General features: G+C 38.0%; 3 protein-coding genes across 3 annotated transcripts; all 3 read left to right on the top strand.

Annotated features, from left to right (window-relative positions):
- Positions 1 to 18,737: 18,737 nt before the first annotated feature.
- On the top strand, positions 18,738 to 19,330 carry BDZ99DRAFT_466691 (uncharacterized protein). The gene is given in 3 exon segments (XM_033720842.1): positions 18,738 to 19,227; positions 19,240 to 19,292; positions 19,311 to 19,330. 1 exon segment carries the CDS (start codon positions 18,757 to 18,759, stop codon positions 19,012 to 19,014), a length of 258 nt encoding a protein of 85 aa, XP_033572745.1. The 5' UTR covers positions 18,738 to 18,756; the 3' UTR covers positions 19,015 to 19,227; positions 19,240 to 19,292; positions 19,311 to 19,330.
- A 947-nt stretch (positions 19,331 to 20,277) lies between these two features.
- On the top strand, positions 20,278 to 21,742 carry BDZ99DRAFT_395438 (HET-domain-containing protein; the record flags this gene model as incomplete). The annotated part of the gene is made up of 2 exons (XM_033715948.1): positions 20,278 to 20,922; positions 20,975 to 21,742. Coding segments are annotated over 2 exons (1,413 nt in total), but the record flags the coding sequence as incomplete, so codon positions are not given.
- Positions 21,743 to 22,384: 642 nt separating this feature from the next.
- BDZ99DRAFT_395648 (ankyrin) lies at positions 22,385 to 22,873 on the top strand (the record flags this gene model as incomplete). Its single annotated transcript, XM_033715956.1, has 1 exon — positions 22,385 to 22,873. A coding segment is annotated over one exon (489 nt), but the record flags the coding sequence as incomplete, so codon positions are not given.
- Between the last annotated feature and the right edge of the window lies 1 nt (position 22,874).

The raw sequence follows: 22,874 nt of genomic DNA, 5'->3' as shown, positions 1-22,874 counted from the left end.
GCTGTAGATTAGGCTATAAGTTATATATAGTTAATATCTATTAGCGTTATAGAGCAATTAACGTTTAAGGCCGGTTTTTATAATAAAGTAGACGGCTTGCTTAGGTGGACGGCTTGCTTATAGAATACGTTACTAGCATTTATAATATTTAAAAGCATACTAAGGCCCTTTTTTCGCCTTTAGAGAATAGTATTTACAGCCGCTAATTTACTTTATAGAACCTATAAAAACAACTATATTAGTATAGCTGCCTACTTTAACTTTTTAATAGTTTTTGTTTTAAAGTAATACTACCCTAGTTTTCTTAGTGCTATAAGCCCCCTTTATATTTTTAAATAGCTTTTATTTACCTTATATATTATTTTATTTTAGCTAGTAGCTATAATTAATTATACAGATATTACTTATACTAAATAAGCTATATACTATTAGCTCTAAAGTTGCCATATTTTACAGTTTATTAGCTCTAGCTACTATATAAATTATTTACTACTAAACCTCTACTATATAAGGCTATATTATGCACTACTAAATTAGTAAATAAACGTTACTTTAGATTTCCTAAAGCAATATATAACGGGTTGTTTTTTCTATACTTTTTAAGTATTATACACTAAGGTAGGGTATAGGTTAAGTTATTATCGGGGTGTAATAGTTTTTAAAAGGTAAGGTAAAATCAATCTTAGGTATAAGACAGGGTTATTACTTTTAATAGGTAGTATTAAAGTTTTAAGTTAAATATAAGGTTTCTATTTATATAAAGGAGCGTCCTTATATATAAAAGCTCCGTCCTAAGAAATCTATATACTTGCTGTACTTGTCTATAAGCCGGGCGAGTCCGTCCTCTGCCTGCTTTTCTGTAAGTTTAATAAGCTAGCTTACTCCTGCTTACTGTAAGCCTCTTAAGCTAATATATAACCTTTTATTTTATAATATTCTATTCTTAGATTATTCCTATCTACTAGCAGTTTATAGGGGAATTTAGGATCCCTATTTATTCTATATATAACCTTTATAGTCCCGTAACTTAGTAGTAGTAATACCTAATTATCCTGCCTATAATTAATATAGTATTATAGGTACTATTCTAAAGTTTAATTAAGCCTTTTTATTTACCCGTCCGTTTAAGGGTAAAACGCCGTAGAAAGCTTATGCTTTGTTCTTAGTTATGCAGTAAGGGTTTGCTAGAATTTTAATATAAAAAGCTTATTTTAGTCTAAAATTATCTTCTAGAGTAGTCCGTAATTACTAATAATATACTTTAAGAACGCGTAGGCTAGATCTTCTGCTATTAATACTTTTTAGTAAGGGATAAAGTAGGTATATTTAGTTAATTAGTCCGTAATTACTAATATTGCGTTATACTTTATACCTGTTATAGGTTTAATAAACTATAGTAGCTTAACTATAAAGTCCTATATAATAGATTTCTATACTTTTTCTAGTATAGAGGGGCTCTTTATTAGCCTGTATAGTATATATTATACCAATTTATTTTTTATATACTTATATTTATATACAATTTTCTCTATTAGTTTCCGAAGTCTAGGGAAATAGAATATTCTTGCGATTTTTTCCCGTGTTTTTTCTACTTCCTAGTGCCTATACGCCGGTGTACTATAGAATTCCTTAATAAGCTCTTCTTATAAGGTCTTAGGTATAAATATTTTGTTTTATAAGGTAATAATACTATTCTAAATTTCTCTATACTTTTAGTTTACAGGTTTTAGGCGCAAACTTTACTAGTTATAACCTGCTAAATCCCGGCTTTTCTGGTCTAATTTCTGTGCTGCCTTAATTTATTTATACTACTTATTATCCTCTAATTAATAAGCAGCTGCTGCTTATATATAGTTAAATTTAAGGGTTTCTAGACTTCTCTTCCTAAGTATAAATTACCTAGTTTTTCCGGCTCCCTTTATATAGTCCGGCCTTCGGCTAAATATATCTATATAAGCGTTTTTAGATTCCTTTTAGTATATAATCCTAAAATTAAAGGTTTCTAGTTTTTCTAACTATTTTACTTATCTTCTATTTAACTTCTTAGTTATAGTAAAGTATATTAGATTCTTATAGTTTATATACACCTATATTATATATACTACTTTTTTAAGGTAAACTTTCTACTAACTAAATACTTCTACTATAGCTAGCAGTTCCTTATTATAGATGTTATAGTTTAGCTTAGCTAGGCTTAGCTTTTATAAGTAGAATGCTATAGGGTGCAACTTCCCTTATTTATTTAGTTAGTTAAGTATTGCTTTTAATACTTTATCTAATATATTACTTTTAATAGTAACTGGTTTCTATAGATTAAAGATTGCTAATACTAGTTTTAAGGTAAACTTATTACGGTAACCACCTGTAACACCTTACCTACTATAATTCGCCGATTACGTGTCTAGTCTAGCTCCTAGTCTAGATTATATCCTAGAACGTAGCCTAGATTACGTAACCTAGTCTAGGTTGTAGTCTAGGTTATAGACTAGATTACGTAGCGTCGTTACCTAATCTCGCACGGAGCTCGCAAGCTTATACTATACGTATATTCCGCCGGCATATCTTCTTCGCCGGCGCTCTCGATTTCCTATTCCTTATACAACGTCTTAATTCCCTATATAGTAACGTATTTAGCATCTAATTAAAGCTTCCTCCTAAGCTCTTAAACTCCTGCTTATAGCACTATTATAATATTATATTATATTAACCCTTACCTTTATAACAACCCTAAATAACCTAACTGCTATACTTCTAGAGCTAGTTACCTCTATAAAGGAACAGCTTACCGCAGTATAATCCTTATTCGCAGGAGCCCTATAAAACTAATAATCTGCCTTTATAAAAGAGATAGCAGCGTTATAAAAGGAAATTTCAACAATCTAGGAATACTGTTATAAATTAAACAATAGCTTAAAACCTGTTGCTCCTATAAACTATACACGGACGCCAACTATTAAGGTTACGCCCTCTTCTTCCTTTAATACCTTTCTAATGCGTCCTAACGCGTGTACTATAAAATCCGACCGCCTACCTAACCCTCTAATATTTAATAGACGCTGTAAGGATCTCCCTATTTTTATCTAGAAACTCCAGTATAAACTAGAATAGAACGCAGACTAATACCCTACTAAACGAGCCCGGTTGCTCTATACCTATTCTTAACTTAAACGCAACCTGTTAATATTAGTGGCTCCCTTAATAAATTAAGATATATATACTATTAAGCTACTTATCTAATTCCTATAGGCTATATACAGCAACCTAAATAAGAAACTTACAGCTCTAAGTAGGTTATATTTATTAAAATAAGGAAAGCGGAGTTTTATATTATACTTTGCCAAATTCCAACGCCTTACGGCTAATACAGGTTTAAATAAAATTGGCCTAATAACCTAACTCCGGCATTCACTCTCTAATAAACTCTGTTAAGCTATAGTTAGCGTTGCTATCCCGGACAACTTAAATAGCTATACTAACCTTATTTCAGCATATAACAATAATTTTCGATTCCTTCTAACTAACCGCTCTTCCCGATATTAAGCCCCAACTTAGAAGAACCTAAACGCAATAGAAATTAACGCATTTAATTATGCGCCGGTTAGATCTGCCGAATAAAAGAAATACCGCCGAAAGGGGCTCTGCTATAAGTGCCGTAAGTATAGCTATATCTCCTATAACTGCTCTGTACTGCTGCTATAAGTCTAATTCTCTAGCCTAGATAGGCCTGTAAGCTCTTATATATACGCATAAGCTATAAGTCCTTTTTAATCTTTACCTGTCCGCTGTTTATCTATATCTATAAACTTATCCTCTAGCTCTAATTATTCTAGAGGAAAACGCCAGTCCCGCATAAAAAAGCTGTTAAAAGCCCGGTCCCGGGCTTAAGTCGCCCCCCGGGACTATTCTAACCCCGGATTTCTGTAAACCTGTTTAAAAAACCTGTAGCTAACTCCTAGAAATAATAGATTCTTGCTCTATTTTCTCTATAGTAAGGTTCTATATAACTAGATACCTAAGCCCTAATTAATAGCAGAGCTATAGGTATAGGTTATATTTACAGATTTCTAGCGCGCGTATAGAACCTTTATCTTAAACCGCTACTAATTATCTTACGCCTAACTGGATTTAACAGAAAATAACTAAAAGAAAAAAGAATTACGCACTCTATATATATAACCCTCCGCCACCTAAACTATATAGAACTAATCCGCCTCTATATACTAGAGATTGGAAAATATAACCTAATACTAGGACAGCTATAGCTGTATAAGCACCGCGTTGGAATTAATTATAATAACTAACGGCTGCTCTTCCGCTTCTCCTATTACCAGGCTTATTACCTGCGTAAACCTGCTAATATATTCCAATATAATAATAATAAGAACCCTAGCTAAAAGGCTTATAGCAAAGCCCCTTACTTAATAACTAAATACTCCTGTTCTTAATAGTTAAGCCTGTATATATAACACTAACACAACTACTAGCTTCCTAAGATAAACCGCCAGCTAAATAAACCCGAACCTAAACCTAAACCTAAACCTAAACCTAAACCTAAATTAGAATTAGAACCTAATATAAAACCCAACGCGGAGCTAGATATCTATCTGCTTAAGGCAGAGATATTAACCTAATTAGCCCGATAACCTAATTATAAAATCTTCGCTATTACTATTACTAATATTAATAAGGCCTTAGCTAAGAAGAAGTATACCGACCCAGTAATAAAGGTCCCTATGGAATACCACCCGTTCTTAAAAAACTTCTCCTGCTAAGAGGCTAATAAGCTGCCTGATTACCGTATATATAATCACAAAATTATCCTGGAAAAAGGAAAGCAACCTGGATTCGGCCCGCTATACAGTATATCCTAGAACAAACTAAAGGTGCTCCGAAAGTACCTTAATAATAACCTCGCAAAAGGGTTTATTCGCGCCAGCTTATTACCTGTTACCTCTCCTGTTATCTTTATTAAGAAACTAGGGAAAGGTTTATAATTCTGCGTTAACTACTAAGCGCTAAACGCGGTAACTATTAAGAACTGTTATCTAATTCCTCTAATCTAAGAGACTCTGGCCCGACTTAGCAAGGCTAAGTACTATACTAAGCTTAATATTATCTCGGTGTTTAATCGCTTACGGATTATAAAAGGAGATAAATAGCTAATAGCCTTCCGGACACAATATAGCCTATTTAAATACCTAGTTATGCCCTTTAGACTAGCTAACGCCCCTAGTATATTCCAGCACTATATAAATAATATACTCCGCCTATACCTGGACGTATTCTGCACCGCGTATATTAACAATATCCTAATATATAGTAAAAGCTTTAAGGAACACCAGCACTATATAAGGCTAGTTCTTAAGGCCTTAGAAGATATAGGACTGCAACTTAATATTAATAAATACAAATTCTACTAAAGCAGTATTACGTACCTAGGGTATATAATAACAACCGACGGAATTAGTATAGACCTAAATAAGATTAACGACATCTGTAACTAGAAGACCCCTCGCAATATAAAGAACATATAAGCCTTTATAGGATTTACCAACTTCTACTAATAATTTATCGACAATTTCTCTAGGTTAGCTGCACCCTTAATTACCCTTATAAAGAAGGGCGTGTAATTCCAATTTAATAATACCTGTAAAGAAGCATTTAAACGCCTTAAAACAGCTTTTATAACTGCCCTAATCCTCCGCTATTTTAACCCGGATCTACTAATAACTTTTAAAGCCAACTTATCCAACTATATAAACGCCGGAATCCTATTATAGACAGATAAATATAGAGTTCTATAACCCGTAGCCTACTTCTCTAAGCGGCTAAACCTAGCTAAAAATAACTATAAGATTTATAATAAGGAACTCCTAGTAATTGTCCAATATTTTAAATAATAGCGCCCTAAGCTAAAAGGTGCTGCACTTCTAATCTAGGTTCTTAGTAATTATAAGAACCTGCAGTACTTTACTACTATAAAATAGCTTAGCCACCGGTAAGCCTGTTAGGCAGAGTACCTGTCCCGCTTTAACTTTACAATTATATATTAACCTAGTAAGTTTAGAGAAAAGCTAGACACCTTAACCCGTTGTATATAGGATATACCTATATAGGAAGAAGCCTAAGCAGCCTAAAACTAGACCTTATTACGCCCTAAGTTATTTACTAAGTTAAACCTTATAGAAACTAATTGCATAATTTAAAAGATTATTAAGGAAGAGTACCTAAACAATAAATTTATATAAGAAGTCCTGGAGCTAATATAATCTAGAACCCGATATTTAAAAAAGATTACCTTAAGCGAATATAAAGTCCGCAATAATAAACTATTTTACTATAACCGCCTTATAATTCCTAACTATAATAAACTAAAAATTAAGCTCCTTTAGCATATATATAATTTACCTGTAGGCGGCTATCTAGGGCGCGGAAAGACCCTTAAAATCCTCTAGAAAGAATACTACTAGCCCTAGATATTTAAGATAATCCGCTAATATATAGCCTGTTGTTACACCTGTTACTATATAAAGGCTTTAAGAAAAAAGTACAACAGCTTCCTAAAGCTACTACCGGTTCTGCTACGCCGCTAGCAGGATATTTTAGTCGATTTTATTATAGATCTACCCGAATCTAAAGGCTACACTAATATTATAGTTATAGTAGATTGTCTAAGTAAGTATTAATATATTATTCCTTGCAAAACAATTACAGCTTAAGCCACTGCTAACCTGTTCTACCGGTATATTTAGGTGCACTACGGCCTTCCTAATATATGCGTTTCTAACTAAGGATTATAGTTTATTTCCGTATTTTAGGACAAACTATGCAGATAACTATAAATTAAAGCCCGACTATTATTAGCCTTCCACCCCGAAACGGATAGCTAGACGGAGAAGGCAAATTCCGTACTAGAATAAGTCTTCCGGGCCTACACAAATTACCAGCAAGATAACTAGGTAACCTGGCTGCTATTGGCTTAATTTAAAGTAAATAATATAAGATCCAAATTAACTACAGTAATACTATTTATTACTGTTATAGAATAGAACCCTTAAATAGGCTTTAAACCTTCTATAGGAATACAGCACCCTTCCTATTAAATACTGCAAGCCCGCAAGGCTAACTAGATAATTAATAAGATAACTAATATTAAACAATTTATCCGTAAAGAAATAACTTAGGCATAAGCGATGCAGGAAGAGTTTGCTAACCGTCGGCGCACTAGTGCACCGTCCTACCGCGTTGGCGATAAAGTCTAGCTAGACGCCCGAAATATCTATATAAAACAAAAGTCTAAGAAGCTTAACTAGAAGAACCTTAGAAAGTTTCTAATTATATAAGTGGTTTTACTATACGCCTATCGATTAGGCCTGCCTAATATAATAAAGATCCACCCTGTCTTCTATATCTCCCTTCTACGGCCTGCCGCCCCGTCCTTAGATTACCTTTCTAGCTAAGAAAACTCTTCTCCTAAACCTATTAAGGTTAATAGCAAACCGGAGTACTATATTAACTGCATTAAAGACCTCCGCTTTAACCAACGCCGGAAGCGATATAAATACCTTATTAAATAGAGTAGTGCACCCTAATATACCCGAGCCACCTAATATATAATTATATAATTATAAGGGCCCTGCGCAGAAGGCTTCTGCTAACTACCCTAGGGCTATATAACACAACTTTAACGCCTAAGAAACTTAGGTTTAGAAAAGGGGTACTATTATAGTAACTACCTATAACACCTTACCTACTATAATTCGCCGATTACGTGTCTAGTCTAGCTCCTAGTCTAGATTATATCCTAGAACGTAGCCTAGATTACGTAACCTAGTCTAGGTCGTAGTCTAGGTTATAGACTAGATTACGTAGCGTCGTTACCTAATCTCGCACGGAGCTCGCGAGCTTATGCTATACGCACGTTCCGCCGGCATATCTTCTTCGCCGGCGCTCTCGATTTCCTGTTCCTTACACAACGTCTTAATTCCCCACGTAGTAACGTATTTAGCATCTAATTAAAGCTTCCTCCTAAGCTTTTAAACTCCTGCTTATAGTACTATTATAATAAAACTATACCTTTAACTTATTAAATACGCTCTGCGCTTCTAAGGTTTATTAGTATTTAATATTCTTTCTAGTAAGTCCTGTAAGTAGCTTTATAATTTTTAAGTAGCTTTTAATAAACTGCCTCTAGTAATTAGCTAACCCTAGGAATAACTATAGTTTCTTTAAGTTTATAGGCTCTAGCTATTTTTAGATAGAAAATACCTTACTTTTTTCTATTTTAATTTATCCTGGACTAATAACGTATTTTAGGAATCCGACTTTCTGCCTATAAAACTCGCACTTATCTAGGTTTACTATAAGGTTGTATTTTTTAAGTTTTTTAAGTACCTTTTATACGTGTATTTTATATTTGCTTAGCGTTTCTAAGTATATAAGGATATTATTAAGGTATACTACTATAAACCGGTTTAAGTAGCCTTTTAGCACTAAGTTAACTACTACCTAGAATATTACTAGCGTATTAGTAAGCCTAAACAGTATTACTATATACTTAAAGTATCTGTATTAAGTTCTAAAAGCCGTTTTCTACTTTTCCCCTTTTTTTATCCTAATTAAGTAATACCTTTTATATAGGTCTATTTTTATAAAGTACTTAGCTTTATATAGTTAGTTTTTAAGTTTAGAAATTAAAGGTAATAAATAGCGGTTTTTAATTATAATTTTATTTAGTTGCCTGTAGTCTATATAAAGGCGTAGCTTACTATTTAGTTTTAGGATAAATATTATAGGGTAACCTGCGGGTAATTTTAATAGTCGGATAAATCCTTACTTTAGATTCTTTTCTAGGTATTTTTCTAGTACTCCTAGCTTACTCTAGGCTAGTAAATAGATTAGTCCGAACTATAGTTATTCGCCTAGTACTAGGGGAATATAATAATCCTAAGGTTAGTGCTTTAGTAGTATATCCTAAGGTTAGTGCTTTAGTAGTATATCCTAAAGTTAGTGCTTTAGTAGTATATTCTAAGGTTAGTACTTTAGTAGTATATTCTAAGGTTAGTACTTTAGTAGTATATCCTAAGGTTAGTGCTTTAGTAGTATATTCTAAGGTTAGTACTTTAGTAGTATATCCTAGCCCTTCTCTATAAAGATTTCTTTAAATTTATTATATTTTTCTAGCACGTTTAGTGCCTTTATTACCTTAGCTAGCTGCCGGCTATTTATAGGTCTAGGCCACTGTTAGCTTATTACCCGTTCTTTTTTTTTTTTTTGGCGTTTTTACCTTATAAGGTATCTATATTAATATCTTGTTTTTATTTAGGCTAGTTCTAGCGCAGGGTGCCCTTTAGTCTACTTTTTATTTAGATTCTTACTTTACTAGATTTCTAATTAACTTAGGAGTTATACTGCTTTAGCTATAGTATACCTAAAATTATATTATATCTTACTATATTAGTTATATCTATACTAATAGTTTTTCTATATTTCTTAATCTATATAATACTTAGTTAAGTTTCTATAGTTACCTGCCTATTACCGTGTTATATAGGTGTGCTATCTACTATATATAGTCTATAGGGTCTGTTTTTCTATTACTAAAGGATCCGGTTTCTTCTAATAAAGTTATAGAATATAAAATTTCCCTGCGCACCGCTATTTAGTAGTGCTTTTACTAGGTTCCTACTAATTTTAATTAATAGGATTATATATCTATAGTTCTAAATAGGAATAGAATTAGGCTATATTACCGGGGGGGTTTTTTTTTTCTATAATATAGGCTTTTCCTACTAAAGTAGTAATAGTTATAGTTCGCGTTTTTTTATTTTTAGCTACTCTATAGAACCTTATTTTTAGCTGCTCTAGCCGTTCTATTACTTAAGCGCCTGCTTATTTTTTTAGCTATTTTTATAGCTAATAGTTTATATATTTTATTTCGCAATATACTAGATATAAATCCTAGTAGTATATTCGCTAGTTTTTACCTTTCCTATAACATATTCTATAAGCGAGCCGTTTACCTAAGTAAGCCGTCCACTTTATTATAAAAACGCAACGCGTTAACTTCTAACCACTATGCGTCGATAATACAACGTGCAATTAATACAAAATAAAGGTCGAATATGCATGGCTATCGCAGCAATTAATAAGCAGCAATTTAAAAGCGAACGGCGCGCTATTACGATATATAACGTACCTAGAAGCACACTTCGAGATCGACGCGCTGGAACAACCCTACGACGCGATTCTAAGCCTAATTTAAAGAAGCTTTCTAAGCTGGAGGAATTAGTTGTTGTTTAATATATACTCGACCTGGATTCGCGAGGATTTCCGCCCAACCTGTATGCTGTATAAGAGATGGCCAACAAATTGCTCGCCGAGCGCGCTGCCGGCTACGTTGGCAAGAACTGGCCAGAGAACTTTATTAAGCTAACACCTAAGCTTAAAATATAATTTAATTAAAAGTATAATTATTAGAGAGCTTTATATAAGGATCTAAAGGCAATTAGTAATTAGTTTAAGCTTATACGCAATATAAAAGCAAAGTATAGTATTCTAGATAAAAATATATATAACTTTAATAAAGCTGGCTTCTAAATAGGCGTTATTTTAACTAGCGTGGTTATAATAGGCTCTAAGCGGCGCAATTATCTAAAATTAATACAGCTAAGCGATCGCGAATAGATAATAATAATCTAAGAAGTTAATGCCTATAGATAGGCTATCCTGCTATTTATTATCTTTTTAGGTAAGTACTACTTTTCTATATAGTATAAGGGTAATAATATACTACTAGACTAGGTTATAGTAGTAAGTAATAATAGCTAGATAATAAATAAACTTAGTATTGCCTAGCTATAGTATTTTAATAAGTATATAAAGGATTGCACTATAGGTATATATTAGCTGCTAATTATTAATAGCTATAAAAGCCACCGCTCGCTTAAATTTAAAGAAATTTATAAAAAGAATAATATTATTACTTTCTATATACCAGCGTATTTATTATACCTACTATAGCCGCTTAATATTAGCTGCTTTGCGCCGTTAAAAAAGGTATACGGGCGCTAAATTAAGGACTTAATACGCCACTATATTAACTATATTATAAAGCTAGAGTTTTTACTAGCATTTAAAGCAGCCTTTTATAACTTAATTATAAAGAGTAATATTTGCGCAGGCTTTTAAAATACAGGCCTTATACCGCTTAATCTAAAGGCAGTGCTTTTAAAGCTTAATATTCGGCTTTATACGCCGTTGCCTCCTGCTATAGTAGAGGCTTAATAGGAATTAAAAATACTAAGTAACGCTTATAAGCTAGGCTTTTAATTAGCTTTAATTTATAATTATATTTAAAGGTATTAAAATAGCTCGCCTATAGCAATTTTTAATGCGCTTAGCAGCCTTTTTAAAGGTGCTGCAATAATAATATATTAAGCTATACTACTGCGTAATATAGTTGCCAGTCTTTAAAAGGCAAATAAAGCCGCTATAAAGCGCAAGGCGCGTAAAAAAAAGCAGATCTAGAAAGAAGGAACTCTAATAATAGAAGCAGGCTCTTAAATAGCTGCTTAAAGGCTTAATAAAAACGCCTAAAGTAAAAGGTAGTAAGGTAGGGCAGATTCTAGCGGGAGCGCGCGGTGCTATAGACGCTGCGGCAAGCTAAAGCACAATATTTATACGTGCAAAAATAATGCAGAGGTTGCTGTAGATTAGGCTATAAGTTGTATAGAGTTAATATTTATTAGCGTTATAGAGCAATTAACGTTTAAGGCCGGTTTTTATAATAAAGTAGACGGCTTGCTTAGGTAGATAGCTTACTTATAGAATACGTTAGTCTATTAGGTACTAAAGGTCTAGAACTATAGTAGCTACTTCTATAAGTTTATCCTTTTTACTTATAATATAGTATTCTATTTTTTTAGCTAATACTAGTTGCGTAATAATATAATATTTTATCTAATATAGGTACTAACCTCCTTAGTATTTCTTATATATTATATATTTACTGCACTTATTTTTAATATATAATACCTAAAATATCTATTTATAAAGCGGGTAATCTTTATTTAGCCGTTTATCTTCCTTATTATAAACACCTGTTTCGCTAATAGGGTGCAATATCCTATAAATCTCGATCTCGGTTTATCTTCCGTATAGTTCTAGCGGTTTTTACTCTAGTCTAATACTAAATTCTCTATTACTAAACTATTTTTCTAGTTTACGATTTTTATTACTATTATAGTATTCCTTACTATTTTTAACAGGTAATTTATTATTTTGTTTTATCTGGACGTTGCGGCTTAAGCCTTTAAATATATCTAATTTTGCGCAAGTTTCTGCGTTAATAGTTGTTATTATTAATATTCCTGCGGTTACGGCTATTTTTTCGCCTTTTTCTTTAATAAGTTGCCCTATAACTTTTTCTATAGCTTTTAGGAACTAGTAACTAGCTAGTGCTCTTAGCTCTGCGCCTGCTATAGCGTTTTTAGCCTTTTGCGCTTTTTGTTCTTTATTAAGGTATACGAGAATTTCTCTTGCGCTTTATTTATATATAGCTATAACTCTGTTAACCTATACTTTTATATTTAGTAACTTAGTTTCGCTGTTATCTAGTAGCTTAGGTACGTTAGTTTAGGGTTCTAATTATAGTTTAATTATCTAGAACACCTTATCTATTTCTAATAGGTAGTTAATCTCTATACTTTTAATTTCTATATCCGCGTAGTAGTTATTTATAGAGTTGCTGTTATATTCTTTATTCCTTATTATAGTAATAGTACGTCCCTTTCTTCTCTATATTAAATAGTACCCTATTACCTACTTATCTAACTAATAGGTAAAGTAGTTATTATTATAGCACGCGGTTTATAATATAGAATTGTAGCGGTTTATATTTAGCTTTGCTATAACTGCTACTGTTCGGGTGTTTCTAGAGCACTTGCTTGCGAAGTATTCCTATTCTCTATATAATAGGCATGCGCTGCTGCGCTTTCTATTTTACCTTTCTTTATTAGTAATTAGTTTACCCTTTTAGTTATTGCGTTATTTTATAATATCGATCTCTATACGATCTCTATAGTCGCGGTTAGTTATTTTTAGCTTTGGTTTAGCTAGTTAGGCGTAGGAATAAAGTCCTTTTTTATCTGCCTATTCTAGTTATCGCTTATACTATTAACTATTAATTTATATAGCTATTTCTTTAAGTTTACAGAGTATTAAAGGCCTTTTACCTTATATAATTTTATTTTTAACGTCTTTTTTAAGACCTCTATAGTACTATACTTACAGAGCTTTATCTTCCTATAATAGCTTAGACGTAATTTATATAAATTCTAAAGTATAGCAGCTAGTTAAGCCCTTTTACTTTAGAACTATAATTTTTTATTCCGCTGTTTATTCCTTATTAGTGTCTCTAAAGGTTATCTAAAGTATTACTTCGAAGTTTTTATAATTACTAAATATAATATTAGTTTCTAGTTTCTAATTATCCGCGTTAGTATTGCTAAGCTAGTCCGTAAGTATTAGGTTAAACTAGTCGAACGCTTTTTTTTTTAAGAAAGTAGCTACTATATAGACCTTATCTAATTTAGATTTAAAGTTGCTCTGGTTTATACGCAGGTATAGCCTTATCTGCGTTATAAACGCTTGTAAAGTTCCTCTATTACTAGTAAACTCTTCGGGTTTATTTATTTTATAGCTTTTATAGCTAACCGCTTTACTAGTAGTAAGCTCTTTTTAAATAGTTTAGAGGTTTTCCTATAGAGCTATAATTTTCTTATTCTTAGTATTATTTACTTTTTCTAGTATTTATAGCCGTGTAAGCAGTGCCTATATATATATTACTACCTTAGGTATAGTTAAAGTTAGTCTAGCAGTTATACTGCCTAAAGGGGTTAGTAAGGCTATTTTAATTAATTGTTTATATGCGACTTCTTTAATATAGCGGTATTTAAAGTATAATAGGTTATTTTTTCTATACCTTCTAAGTGTTATATACTAAGGCAGGGTATAGGTTAAGTTATTATCGGGGTGTAATAGTTTTTAAAAGGTAAGGTAAAATTAATTTTAGGTATAAAACGGGGTTGTTACTTCTAATAGGTAGTATTAAAGTCTTAAGTTAAATATAAGGTTCCTATCTATGCAAAGGAGCGTCCTTATATATAAAAGCTCCGTCCTAAGAAATCTATATGCTCGTTGTACTCGTCTACGAGCCGGGCGAGTCCGTCCTCTGCCTGCTCTTCTGCGAGTTCAACGAGCCAGCTCGCTCCTGCTCGTTGCGAGCCTCTTGAGCCGACACGTGACCTCTTGTCTCGTGATGTCCTGTCCTTAGATCGTTCCCATCCACCAGCAGTCCGTGGGGGAATCCAGGATCCCTATTCGTCCTATACGTGACCCTCGTAGTCCCGTGACTTGGCCCTGTGTAATCAGTCTTATCTGCTTACTTGTCTCCACGAGTGCCTCTGCGCTCGGGTGGTTTATATTGCGGGTTGTAACATAACTCCTAAGAAATTCGTTGAATTATTTTAGATTATCCGATTTATCGTAATCCGAATTATAGAATTACTCTTAATCCAACAATTTAAATTATAGAATTATTCTCAATTTAATAATCCATTACGTAACCTCTGTCCTGTAATATTCTATCCACTATGCTACCTTATCTCTTAAAATCTCTAGTATTCGAATCTATCCGGAATACTCGTCCTTAAAGTTTAGCGGTGTCTCCTTCTAGGCTATGCTCGTAACAAGTATATACGAAAAAAGCTACGTTTTACAGTTGCTAATCTATATTTAGATTAATAAAATTAAGAACGCAGTACTAAGCACAAACCTAAAGAAACCGAAAAAAAAGCCAGCGTTGCTCCTTTGTAAATCTGGTTTACTTACTATAACGCCCAACCAAATTAGCTTACTTATACCTGCTATTATCGTTAAAGCGCTTTAGCTAATAATATTTAAGGCATTTAAAAGGAAAGGAAAATGCTGCAAAGAAACGAAATTAGTTCTAGGCATTACTGTAATTAATAGAAGTGTCGGCTTTAAGCCACTAAATAATGTTCCTTTCTTTTTTATACTGCTTCCTGATTCACTACTAAAGGAGAAGCCAGATATTAAGGGCACTAAACTAGCAGGCTAAATTGGGATCTAGCTCTACTCCTAATTCCGCGCATCCCATCCTTTAATAGTTTCCCAATCTTTCAGATAATTGTCTATAAATGTAGGAGATAACCTATCGTCGTCCAAGTCCGCCTCTTAAGTGATAGTTGAAACTTCATTATTTGGCGATTCAGCCTAATGGGAAGTCGTTTCCCTTTTGCAATGCTGCCCAGAACTGCTACGTACCGATTCACCGATTATATGTTCCTAAGATCCCACTGGGGTTGGAAGAGGAACGATGGGCTAAGTGTCTAATAATAGAATGTGTTGTTTAGATGGGTAATTTGCACCTAACCCCTTCCGAATATTCTTGTAGAGGCGTTTACGTAGGACTATTATTATTCTGGCGTACGCCCCGCGGATGGGGAAGGGTCCTGCTCGAGGGTCCTTTGGAGAAGAAATAGTCGCTACTGCTTTATTGAGGCTTCTTGTATGCCTCTTTCCTTTGGGATATCTGGGGAGCATAAGCTAATGTGTTGGATATTTGTGGTTTACCATACCAATCTGCATATATCTTAGTAACCGCAAAGCTAGAGGCTTATATTTGTTCGAATCTTGCAGCTAAGGTGGCCGGGGTGGGCAAGTCGGAATATCTGACTCGGATATTCATTTGAGGCCGTGAGGATAAGCTAACGAAAAAATGATATAGGATGATAAACGCACTTATCTCCTGAGAGAATCAGAGCAATTGTTAATAGAATTCCCGCGCCATATTTCCGGACAAGCGAAAGAAGGACGTCCCCACGTTCGATTTATCTCTGGAAGCTCCTGAGGAGCGACGACCGATCTTTTAGCGTTGCCTTCTTGTAGTTAGGATGCACAGCTGCCACTATAGCCTTCCGGCAGTTGATGTCGAGAAAACCGGGATTGTTCTGCTTTGAGGGTTTGGTGAGGTTCTCTAGGCTATACGCCAAGTTGACTTTGTGGAAAGGAGCCTGGTATTGATGTAATTGATTGTGCGAGTTATATAGGGAACGCTAGGACCACTGCTGGATAGAATTTGATTCGATGGTATTAAAGAATACGGCTGGGTCGTGCGACCATAGCTGGAGGTTGGCTTTGATTTTCTGAAGCAACGTTTTCCATTTTTTGTTAACCTTGTTATGGAGCTTATTAAGCTTTTTGGCGGTTTCTTTGTTGGCCTTGTTGATGGTTTCCATTGGTCCTTGATTAACTAGGCTATTTGCGTTTTAGTTAACTGTGAGCCCATTTGTGTTTTGGTTAGATAACCGTAAGCCTATTTGCGTCCCAGTCAACCAGTCCATTTGCGTTTTGGTTAACCGTGAGCCTATTTGCATTTTGGTCAACTGCAAGCGCTTTGAATGTTATTGTCTTTAAATTGCGTGTTGAATGCGTCCACTCGATTTTAGCGGGAAAAGTCGATGTTAGTAAGATGCTGAGTGACCCATTTTGAAATTTTTGCCACTGTACGCTGACAGCGACGCCAGCGGATATAACACACTCTGTAGCCTTAACCATGTTCTAATGTGAAGAAGTGAAGTAGCGAAGCACTTTGATGTGTCGCAGGACGCTAACGGCCATCGGCTTAAGCCACACTGCCTCTAAGAGGCACGATTCACAACCGCCAGCATCCCACAGACTCTGTCTAAAAAAGAAGGCCAGTTGGGATCGTTTCCCATATCCCCGATAGATTGGCGAGGTATACCCAGGCCGGAAGCTGCACTTGATGGCCTGTCGCCTACTATCCTCCAATATATTGATGGCGCTGAGATAAGGATTAGAGACATTAGTGATGAAGTGCTTTGGTGCTCAAGGTTATATAGCCTGTTACGCCCGACACGGCTAAGACGTTCTTTAACTCGCTGCCTTACCACTTCACTCTTCACCGGTTGCCTTCTTTTAAACTCGTCGCCTTACCGTATTACCCCTCACTGGTTGCCTTCTTTAAGGCTGATATAACCATCATGGGTTCGAGTCTCCTCTCCGACATCGCGCCTCGTTCTTAGGCTCCCTGCATCTCCTTCCTGACAGACGGCGATGACTAGGGCCTAACTCTTCTATTGGATGATAAAAAGAGCAACATGTTCCCCGTACGCCCGCATTAACCCCCGTGAATGCAGATGTATGTACCTCCTACTAGCCTGTAATTAATCTGACCATTCATAGTATATAATTAGGGTTACCATAGACTTCGACGTATACTTCGACATAGACATCGAGGTCGGGAATTCGAAAGTTTAGGAAGGAAAATATGATGCCACCGCCTGGGGTGAGTGTAGTGCTATCGCTGTCCGCCAGGCTCAGTACAGTTTAGAAAGGAGGCTGGTTTCTGTTTGCCTTGCTGTTTGCCTTATTTTTTTACACTGTTGGGCGCCGACGGGTTGGCGATGGGCCTAGTTATGCATGCAGGTTTTGCTGGCGATGGTGAAGGTCTATAAACACTTAGTCCCATAACACTCTTGTCTTGCTATAGTGACCCCTCACCATTGAATGTCGCAAATTCATCCAATATTTGGCTTACGATAATGTACGGCCGCGATGCGCAGATTCCTGTCCACTCCACACCGCTTTCAAGTTGTTGGAACCAGCCAAGTGATCCTCTACTAGATGAACCTACGTGAGACCGAAAATCCTAAAGTCCTTGTTTAGATACAGCTATCATGCGGCGCAGCGACCGCCTCGGCAGCTTCGGCGCTAAGTACTGTAGCGCTTGGGTGAGTGCAGCTTGACCTGAATTATATATAGTCTCCCTCCTAACTTGAGCGTTCACGTCCCCAAAGTTGAATATGGGAACTTTCATCGAGCTCTCGGCGATTACACATCCAATTCCGGTACTTGGCCATTGACGATTCTCCGAACTATCATTTCCTGCTATTTCGAAACTCTCTTGTGTAGTTTGAGAAGGAAAGAACAGCACTGTTAATTATGAAAGGGCTGGCCCAGGGCCCACATCAGCCGCCGTGGATATTAATCTACTGCTCGAGCCTTGAGGCTCCGAGTCTCCATCGAGCAAGAAGAGGACCAAAAGTACGAAAGGTACTACATTAGTAGCTTCGTCTACAGGAATGATAAGCACATACACACCGTCTTTCTTGCATGCTACTAATTCTCCAGCTGCTCCATCGATGCAAGGTGGACCGGTACTGTAGTTGTTGTCTATTCTCCGGCCGTACGTGCAACCTGACCTACTAGGCACAGCACTTCTGACACAATCCTATGATTTATCTCCACTCCCACCCATTAGGCGCGCAGCGTCGCTAGAGGAAAGCCCAGCCAAGAGACAGTCGAAATGGGGTTAAGAGGAGGATAATCTAATCATCGAGCTCAGAGGAACAGAAATGAAATGGGACAACATAGCAGAGCACTTCCTAGGACGATCAGCCATCGCTTGCCAACTCTGATACCAGAATTGCCTCGAGAAGCGCGCAGTCTGGGACGAGGAGAAAAAAGACAAGCTCGCGAGGCTTTACGCTCGGTAGGTACCTCCTTAACCGCCACCCTTTGAAAAACACGATACGCAATGCTGCAAATATTGCATTTCATAGCGCCTTGAGTCTACCTCCCTACTTTCTCACTGCCCCTTCACCAATACATTGAACCCTAACTAACATACTGAACAGATTCAAGGACCAGATGTGGCAAAAGATTGCTTCAGAGATGCGAATCCCTTGGAGGTCCGCTGAGAGCATGCACTGGCAGCTGGGCGAGCAAGAAATGAGCACCCACGCTAACGCTCCCGTCTTCCAGCTCCACCCTTCCGCTGCTGGTACTGATATACCTTCGCCTCCTAGCGGCCGTCCCGTAATGCCGCATTTCACGCCCGCGAACATCCCGCAAACGCAAAACCCGCAATACTATCCGCAACCGCATGCGCCTCATCTCCATCACTAACACTCCGATGCCGGGCCCGCGCCCCGCAACAGGTCTTTTAGCCACCGCCGCTCTGGCAGCTCGAGATCACGATTTAGCCTGCCGCCGCAGCTGGGTCCGCAACTGCCGACTCTGCAGCCAGTATCTGAAAGTGATTTAGCAAGTGGTGGTGGCGCTAGGACGGCACTAGTGTTGGAGACGGGGCAGAAGAGGGATCGAGAGAGTGTTGGCTTTGTCGAACCGTATGTCGAACCGTATCTTAAAAAGAGGAGGGAGTCTGGGTCTGTAGATGTGAAGGGTGGGCCAAGAAGCCAGGAGACGAGGAGTCCGGAGAGTAAGACGGAGAGTGGAGCGGAGAGTGGAGCGGAGAGTGGACGGAGAGTAATGGGAGAGGAAGAGGTTGTGTAGATCGGGACGTTCTCGCGAGTGTGGTGCGCATGAAACTTTTGGGCAACTTTTAACCGGCAACTTTTGACGGTTGGTGGCGGTTGGTGGCGGTTTGCACAACACAGGCCCCTGCACCCCCCTAAAATCCATTACGTGCCCCTAAAGTTTAACCGCGAAGCATCTGAGTGCAGATGAGCACAGTTTGTATACAACCCGGGTGCATTTTTCAACGCATGCAATTTTTAAACAGCTGCATCTCCATAACCACACTAGTTACTATCTTAGTGCGCGATGCATTAGAATTACAATTACCTACCTTATTAAGGTGCGATGTACAGCGTTGAAGTTAAAAGATGATTTTTCTAACACGTATTCATTTTTCGCCAAGCCCCCATACAAAATGGTTGCTTGAAAGTGCTCAGCTTCAACGCTGTACATCACCCCTTAATACACCACTCTACAACCTAATAATGCCTCTATTCAAACCGCCTTTTCTTGCTCTTTTAGATGCATCGCGCACTGAGATAATAGACCCTCTGTGTGGATATTAACCTGAAAAAAATGCTAAAAAATGCGACCGCTCCATACAAACCACGCCCATTTGCTCTCAGACCCTCTACGAGGAATTCGCCTGCAGCGTGCATAACCTCAGATGGAATGTGGAACCGGGCTGCACAATAGGCTGCACAACGGGCTGCATTTTTAACGGGCTGCATTTTTAGCAGGCGCCAATTCCTCGTAGAGTAGGGCTCTGAGTTTACTGAGGTGACTCAGCTGCGGCTGCCTTATTCCCTCCCGACTCCGCTTCAACCCACACAAAACCCTACACACCCCGCAACCCACTACTCACAAGACTCACCGAAGCTCTCAGACCAGGCCAGACTTGTACTCGAAGAGATGAAGGACCCTATATGGGTTCCGCTTTACCTCTGCATTTTCATTGCATCAGCAGTCGCGCTCTATCGTCAGGTCGCAAAGAGAATCCCGTACCGCTATACTTCGATCCCTCAAGGAAACGACACCATTCGCTTGCTTCGTCTACTTCCAAGTAAAGACGCTACCGCCGCTATCAAATGCCAGCTCTTCAACTACTCTCTAGCACCAGACATAAAGTCTCACCGGTACGAGGCATTATCCTACGTATGGGGTGATGAAAACACGACTATCCCTGTCTTTATAGACGGGTATGTCTTGTCCGTTAAGGCAAACCTTCACGCGGCACTGGTACATCTTCGAGATCGCTCTTTTGAACGAATTTTATGGGTAGATGCTCTTTGTATCAACCAAGAAAATGTCAACGAGAAAGAGCAACAGATTCCGTTCATGGCGAGGATCTATCATCAAGCAAGCCGCGTAGTTGTTTGGCTTGGAGAGGCGGCGAACAGTAGTAGCCTAGCGCTCGAAAAAATACGCGATGCTGGAGGCAAGAAGTCGGAAGACTCTCCAAACAACGATTTGATTCGGCAAGACTCTCCAAACAACGACTTGATTCGGGAAGCAATTCTCGCGCTGCTTCAACGACCATGGTTTCGGCGCATCTGGGTAAGTGAATACACACTCAACATTCGTATAGATCGCTAAAAGGCCAATCTAGATACTTCAGGAAGTTGGCGTAGCCCGACATATCCTAATTATGTGTGGCGCCACGGAGATTGATGGACACGCCTTCTGTTTAGGTGTGGATTCACTCAAGGACTTATACAAAGCTCGCGCAGGCTTGCAGAGTTTGATCCGTTCGGTGACCTACTTGATCAAAGGAGCTATCTTTAGGCCGAGCTACGGGTTAGACCGGGCTTCTCAAGAACCACTGGGTCAGCTCATAGATACGTACCATACACATGAGGCTACCAATCGCCACGACAAGGTGTATGCCCTGCTCGGCATGACCTCTGATGATATCAACAAAGCTGGCCTGTCGCCTAACTACGAAGTTCCATGGAAGGAACTCTTGCGGCGACTGGTTAAGTTTCTGCTCTCTGAAGAGATATCTGTGGAGACCCAGGGAGACGAGGACATTGCAGTAATTAAGAGCAAGGGCTTCTTTCTTGGCCATGTATCAAGGGTATCGACTAGTGTTCTGGATGACAAACAGGACGTGTATGTCACTTTCAAGAATCTGTCCTGGTTAGATGTACAAAGAGGACTTTCGGAGACTCACTTGATTCTCCAGCTCTCGGCAATACTCATTAAAGCAGGAGATATATTCTGCCTTCTTCCAGGAGCTTCAAAGACTACAATCGTCAGACCATGCAAAGATTATTTTGCCATTGTTATGATTGCAGCTACTCCTCCTCCAACGGACCTATACACCTGGAAAACAGTCCTCGCCCGCGATTTTCTACTTGCCTGGGATTGGAGAAACTTCTCAGAGAAGCTAGAAGATCCAGGAGAATACGAAACCTTTGTACGAACAAACAATTGCGTATCAGAGTCTCAAAAGACGGAGCTAGAAGGCCACTTGGACAAGATGACTAGAACGTGGAACCTTGCATTGATATTAGCAGACGCGGAAGCGTATGAAAAGGCAGAAGAAAAGTTTCGAGAAGTAGTGAAGGGCTATGATATGGAACTTGAAGAACGGGAGTCGTACAAGCTGGGACATTGGGAGGGTCTCACGCCACTTTTATGGGCGGCAGGGAACGGCTACAATGGAGTAGTAAAACTACTCCTTGCGCAAGATGGCGTTGATCCAGATTTACAAGATCTCGAAGGAAACACGCCACTACGGCGGGCAGTAGAGTACAGGCGCGAGGCCGTAGTCAAGCTGCTGCTTGAGACGGGCAAGGTCGATGTCAATGCGAAGGATATGCGCTCCAAACGACCGCCGCTATGGATTGCGGCAGAAAACGGGTGCGGGGCCATTGTCAAGCTACTACTTGCTACAGGCAAGGTTGAGGTCAATGTGAAGGATAATGCTGGAATCACGCCGCTATGCATGGCGATACGGAACGGGCACGGGGCCGTTGTCAAGCTGCTACTTGAGTCAGGCAAGGTTGAGGTTGATATGAGAGATCACCGTGGATACACGCCGCTACAGTGGGCAGTAGAGTACGGGCGCGAGGCTGTAGTCAAGCTGCTGCTTGAGACGGGCAAGGTCGACGTTAATGCGAAGAATTGCTTGGGAGACACGCTGCTATATTTGGCAATAATACAGAGGAAGGAAGCTATAATCAAGCTGCTGCTTGAGACGGGCAAGGTCGAGGTTAATGTGAAGAAGAAGAATGGACAGTCGCTGCTATGGAATGCGGCAGAGGAAGGGTACGGGGCTGTAGTCAAGCTGTTGCTTGAGACGGGCAAGGTCGACGTTAATGCGAAGGATATGCTCTTCCAAAAAACGCCGCTATGGATTGCGGCACAGAACGGGCACGGGGCCGTTGTCAAGCTGCTACTTGATACAGGCAAGGTCGAGGTTGATATGAAAGATTATAGTGGAAAGACGCCGCTACAGTGGGCAGCAGAGAACGGGCATGAAGCTGTAGTTAAGCTGCTGCTTG

Source organism: Mytilinidion resinicola, assembly GCF_010093595.1.
Source record: "Mytilinidion resinicola strain CBS 304.34 unplaced genomic scaffold BDZ99scaffold_18, whole genome shotgun sequence".
Taxonomy (NCBI): Eukaryota; Fungi; Ascomycota; class Dothideomycetes; order Mytilinidiales; family Mytilinidiaceae; genus Mytilinidion; species Mytilinidion resinicola.
Note: the sequence above shows the minus strand (reverse complement) of the source record. Positions and strands in the feature narration are given on the sequence as shown.